The sequence below is a fragment of the Rattus norvegicus genome, chromosome 1 (genome assembly GCF_021556685.1).
Source record: "Rattus norvegicus strain SHRSP/BbbUtx chromosome 1, alternate assembly SHRSP_T2T, whole genome shotgun sequence".
Classification (NCBI taxonomy): domain Eukaryota; kingdom Metazoa; phylum Chordata; class Mammalia; order Rodentia; family Muridae; genus Rattus; species Rattus norvegicus.
The window spans coordinates 67,493,798-67,500,076 of record NC_141534.1 but is presented as its reverse complement, the minus strand read 5'-3'; the positions used below and the strand labels follow the sequence as shown (position 1 = coordinate 67,500,076).

Below are 6,279 nucleotides of genomic sequence, written 5' to 3'. Positions count from 1 at the left end.
GATGTTATACAGACTGAGCGGCTTACGTTTATAAATGTTGACACACACACACACACACACACACACACACACACACACACACACACACACACTCACTCATAGTAAAAAAAAAAAAAGAGGGCAGGAAAGAGAGCAGGGAGGTATGGGAATTATGTGGTATTTGGAGGGAAGGGAAAAACAATGTGGGATAGCTTTTCCAAGGCAGGCTGGCCTGTGTAGTGAGTTCCAGGTGTAGAGAAAATAATGTCACAAAACAAAAACCATAGAAGGTTGGTGAGTGTTCTCAAATAATCTTACCATAAAATCCACTCAACCCTTTCACTGCACGTTGCAAAAATAACTGAAATGTCCACATGGTTAACCAAAGGCTCCATCATACAAACTGCAATGGTTTACAGCACTCTGCAACTGCTGTAGCGGTCTTGTCTCACTGGTTTCCGGTCTGAAGACTCATTCACGCCCTAAACACAGAGGGTTTTCTTTATAAGCAGACAAGCCATTGCTTTTTATAAGAATCGTTTATTGTTTATTATTAAAATGGAAGGTTAGTTGGTACAATGCTATGTGTAATCTCTCATCTTTAAAAGGTAAACAAGTGGACAGAGAAGCAGAATGAGCATGTAAGAGACAAAAGTAAGCATGTGGGTAATGCCCCGGACTGCTGCTGTCCCTGTATCTCAGTAACTTTATGGCTTGCTCCTTTACTGTGTAACTGTTACTTTTTACAAATAACACTCAAATGTTACATACAGGTTTAAGATTGCTTCATTCACCTCAGCAAGTTAATGCAATTAAATGTCAAATTGTTAAAAAGAAAAAAAGAAAAAAAACCCAGCCCATTCTCCAAAATTGCATTATTTTTCGCAAAGTCTCTACAACAGGCTTTTAAGCAAATGACTTAGCCGCAAAGGCATGTAGCGCCGACCCTGAGCTATTTGCTATGTATCAGGATTGTGGGAAGTGTTCTTTGGGAATTAAATGATCGTTTACATTAAAAGTGGAGGAAAGTGAAAAATGTTAAAAGTTGTGTGCCAGCACTGAATATACTATCATCATTTTTATCTTTAATTAAAACTAGATGTTTAAAAGTTGAGTTATTCCCCAACGCATTACCTTGCATATCAAGAATAAAAATACATCGTCTGCTTCGGGATAACTTTAGGCCAGAGATGAAACTGCTTTGAAAAGAAAAGTCTGTTTGTATACACAGCATAAATTTCATATTTAATCATGTAAAAGGAAGATATAAAAATATAAAGCCACAGACTAACTTTAGGTTGCCCCCATGGAGACCAGGAGTAAACGTTATTCATGGCTACACAACATACATACAAAATCCCCACTGAGTGTAAGGAGAAGGGGGTGGTTGAGTAAGGCATCCAAGGAGAATGCCCACAGGAAGCCAAGACTTCTGTCATCTGTTCTACTTCACAGAAGACGGATTCGTCCACACAGTAAGAGCTTAGGATTACATATTATCAATCCAATTGTTTACCAAAACACCTTTCTTTCTGGCAGCAGTTACTTAAAACAAAAGATTAAATGCTTGAGGAAACAAGGATGCAGCAGAAACTCCAGGAGCCCACATATCCTTTTTCTTAGAATTTAATTTGTCATATATAAGGTTTTATGTACAATCAGTGTGCACTGTAACAGTTTATATTAAAAAGTCAATCAAGTCCGTCTAAAATGTTAGCCTGGCTGCATAGCACATTTGACATTATTGCCCACGTGAGAGGGAAAACAAATGGACTCACAAGAACGTTTGGCCAGTCTGGATTTTGAAAGTGTTCACACACCTACCCTTTTAAACCAAATGCATCTGCAAACTTTCCCAGAGCATCAAGTTTCTATCTCACATGTAACCCTCACCACTTCTTCTTCTGTAAAAACTACAAACACAAAATTGACTTTAAAAAGGAGGGGTAAAACATGTATCTAACAAAAATATTCAATATAAAAAGAGGACGAAATGAATAAGTGGCCCCTTTCCCCATTTTTACATTCTAAACAATGATTCCATCGAGACAAATCATTAAAGAGTGTTATTACACTGATTTTTTTTTTTTTAATAAGAAGGCCTGAGTTGGTAGGGAAAGGAACAGTCAGAAGAAGCCTGAGAAGGGTAAGGAAGGAAAGCTCATTTATACATTTACAATAATTTACAGCCATCTTCTTCTGTAAAAAGGCATAATAATAATCACAAACAGGAAGTTCCCGGCTATCTTACAGACTTCAGTACAGGATTTAAATATTCAAGCTTGTGACGGGAAGCGGCAAGGTGGTCGCAGTGTACAATGTAAACAAGTAGCTTTGGAAAGTGAACAAAGTCCTTGAGCGATTTTTCTTTATTAAGAAAAGACCTCTCTTTCATTCCTTCCTGAAACATGATCACAGGTCAGAGTAAAGTTCATATACAAACATAATTTAAATGGAGTCAGTCTAAAATCACTGACGTATAAACAGTTTTATACAGCCTACACGGGAGGGCAGTGCTGAGGTCCCTGGTATAGTAAACATTTTCCATTTCTTTAAAAAAAGAAAAAAAGGTACTACAGTATTGCAGTACAGTGCAGCATAATCCTTAAATATAAAAATATCTTCTCTTCTGTTGGGATAATAGACCTTGCGTCCTGGAAAGAAGTAACAATACTGCTACCGATAGATAGAAGAGCTGTTTGTATCTTTCAAGTCATGTAAGGCAATTACTGTGTTGGTTTATGATCTATGGCTAAAATGAAGTCCAGAAAGACAAAACCATCAGTAGCTGTTATGTCTTCCGACTACTCCAGGTGTGTTCAGGTGTACTTCTGTGTTCAGCTGAATGTTCAAATGGGGACCTGGAGCCATATGGAGACCTCTGATCTAAAGGAGACCTAGGGCCACTGCTGGCAGCTCGGTGGTCCAGCTGCCAATCTGAGAGGTACCTATAATCCCTGGAAGACTTATGGTGTGTGTGCTCAGTGCTGGAGCGATGGTCTGAATGCATCCGATGGTCCGAGTGAGATCGGTGGTCAGAATGACACCTGTCCTTTAAGCTGCCTTCCAGACTTGGCCTGTGCTCTCGACTCCTGTGGTCATCCAGTTTTCTGTGTTTCTCTCTGTCACTATAGTACCTAATGAAAGAGAAAGAGACTTTTAGTATAAGTTAAAATTCCCAAATAAAACCATACAGAAAAGTGTAAATACTTTAAAATGTACTTTAATCATGCAGAAGCTCACAGAATTTCATGACAGTAGCTTAGAATCACTTCTCTGCTGCAACAGAGCCACTCATGCGGCAGCTGGAATCACTAGAAATCTGTACAAATCCTGCTCACACATCTGAAGAGAACACCTGAGAGCATCTGCATTCACTGAGAACCATGTGAATCAGTGCGGCTCAGTGTCTAAGACGCACGGAAATAACCAGAGCTATGCAGTTTCCCCTTGAAACTGAAGCCTTGTACAAATCTCTAGGAAAAAAACTTAAAATGCCAGAATGCAGGCTGAAAATTCCTAAAACGAAACTTCTTTAGTTTGTGATGTCAAACATGTTCTCATTCAACTAGTTATGTACTAAGTCAACACACACATCAAGAAATTCACCCCATAATACAATTTGGCAGCTAAACAAGATCTCTGGTATATTTGCCTTTTCAAATAAAATGCTCCTATTAGTCAAAGAGTCTTGTCACAAACACTTTCTCATGAATTTACTGGTATATACAGATATAGACATAGCTTTTCTTTTTCTAATGTCTCTAACAGAAAGTCTTTCTATAATTAGGGCTTATTCTGTGGTGGCCATGAGCACACCCAAACCACAGAAGTCACATGGGACTTCGCCACACTGGGTGAGCACTCTCAGAGCAGCACCTGCAGCCCCTCCCATTTATTTCTGACTTTTACTTTTACGTCCCAATTTCCTGAGTTTAATTGTAGCAGTGGTCCTACATTAGCAAGGAGACTCTTTACACAATAAAGGAATAAAGTGAATTTTGCAGTTAAAATATGCTCCCCCTCCCAAGGATTTCAATAGCCAAAGCAGAATTCTCTCTATTAAAAGCCTGTGCTTTCAACAAAACTTTCAACTCTCATTGCATATTCTGAGGTCAATTTAATACTTCAAAGCCACTTTGGAGAAAAATTTATAAATATTAACATGAAAAGGACTATCAATTCTTCTATTGATAAAAAAAATGCTTGATCTGTTGTCATGAAAATGGTATAGTTCTACCCCAAATGCAGGAAATGCAATTGAGAAAAAAGATGGGAAGAAGGCAGACTTTGACAGCGGGCCTCCAGCTTACCTACTGTCTTGCCTGTAGTGATCCCACTCGCGATGGTCTTTGCCGTTGCTAAATGAGGAGTAGGGTCTCTTCCGAGAGTCACTCTTTTTATAAGAGTCTCCCTGATGGCGGTCCTTGTGATGATCATGGCACTGAGATAAGTGTCTGTCCGAAGAGTAGCCGTCCCTGCTGCTGTCATCGTGATTTGTATTCTCTTTTAACCTTTCCATGTCTATCCGATAGATAAAATGTTACAAATACTTAAGTAACAGTAACTCCTGCCCAAACAAAATCAATCCTCAAACACAGATAGCTAAAGTATTTAAAAATGGTTTGTAAGCACAGAACTAAAGCTTTTAAAGGGTTTTGCAAGTAAGTGTAGGTACCATGCCTCATCAGAGCCTCTTTATAGCAAGTGGAGACCATTACAGAGAACTCCAACTGGACCCACGGAAGCTACCACTGGGTCCTGGGGAGCTCAGCCCCAAGGATACATTGATTCCACAACTTCTGTGTCTGGTGGAGAAGGAGGTGGAAAAGCCAAAGTACTAGGAAGTCTGTGGTAATACAAGTCTCTCCTAGAAATTATTGCTGCTGTAAGACCAGAACAATGGTGATACCAATGGACATAAAATATGGAGGAAATGTTACAGGGTCCCAGCCCTCAAAAGAGAACTATAGGCAACTAGTGACTGCTTGAAGGAAAACTTTTAGCCTCTCCCAGGGATGAGCCTCTACTGGCTGTCCAGTGCAGAGGGATCGGCCCTGAAACCATATACAAACAACAACAAAAACTGACTTACAGGCTCTATTTATGCACTTGCGCGGGCACATGCATGCACGCACACACACACACACACACACACACACACACACACACACACACACACACACACACACACACACACACCCCTAATCAAAGAACAAGAGGCCATCAACTTGAGAAGCACAGAGGCAAATTAGAGAGAGGAAAATGATCTAATTCTTTTAGTTAATAGTATTTTCTCAACATAAAGGTACTTTGAATAAGAATAACTTTTTAAAAAATAATTTAAGAAACAAAAGAAATAAGGGCTAAGGAGCTAGACATCTTGCAGAATAAATGTGTTTATTGCAAAATCATGAGTCCCTGAGTTCAGATCTCAGCACCCATATAACAAGCCTGACCAAGCTCCAAGGAAGCAAAGAGTAGAGGATTCCTAACACTTGCTAGACTGCATACTGAAAAAACTATGTGCCTCAGGTTCAAAGATGCTTCCTCTAAGTAACATGTGGAAAGGGATAGGAGGGACATTCAAAACCCTCGCTGGCCTCCGTACTCCCACACAGACACAGGTACTCACATGCATATACTCAATCGCACACAAAAAATAAATCACAAACTAAAATGAAGCCAAGCCAACACATACATGTACACCATTGAGGGGCGAGGGGAGAGGGGGAAAGGGAAAAGGGAAAAGGGAAAAGGGAAAAGGGAAAAGGGAAAAGGGTAAGGAATTCTTAAAAGTTTACCTGGATTCCTAATCACATGAGTGGTAGGAACATTGCTATTCTGGTCACTGTTTTGCTAAAATAAAATGCACAAATATTAGACACATTTAAGTAATTTAAGTAGCCTAAACTACTCTTACAGAATAGTAGATGCGCATGGGGGGGGGGGGAGATTGAGGGGGGAGGTCCCTTCAGAAAATCCTGATGTTGAATTAAGGTCTTCAAATACCAAGCATTCATAAACATAAAATATACAGGTTTCTTTAAACAAAACAATTTCCTCCATGTTTTTAAAAACTGACTTTCATTTAATTTTAGACTTGACAGAGACGATGATGATGAAAACCATGCACTGGCCTAATATTTTCACCACCTGCCCACCAATGTTAAATCCATGTGCAATACAACACTATCAGCTGAACTAGTTCTCTCTTATGTCCCTAGAAGCCAGTCTAAAACCTACATGCCAGCTATCCACTGTGTCTCTGTGGCAGTCTTCTTCGATAACCTTAACATT

At 39.5% G+C, this 6,279-nt stretch overlaps 1 protein-coding gene across 3 annotated transcripts in view; it reads right to left on the bottom strand.

Annotated features, from left to right (window-relative positions):
- Positions 1–499: 499 nt before the first annotated feature.
- The window catches only part of Chd1 (chromodomain helicase DNA binding protein 1), a 67,327-nt gene continuing 61,547 nt past the window's right edge, over positions 500–6,279 (bottom strand). For 2 of the 3 annotated variants that reach the window (XM_087553173.1, XM_087553192.1), the window contains 3 exons: positions 5,784–5,838; positions 4,293–4,503; positions 500–3,116 (listed from right to left, as the gene is read on the bottom strand). In XM_087553173.1, coding sequence (XP_087409299.1) covers positions 2,771–3,116; positions 4,293–4,503; positions 5,784–5,838 — 612 coding nt within the window. In that variant the 3' untranslated portion in view covers positions 500–2,770. 3 annotated transcript variants of the gene reach the window in all.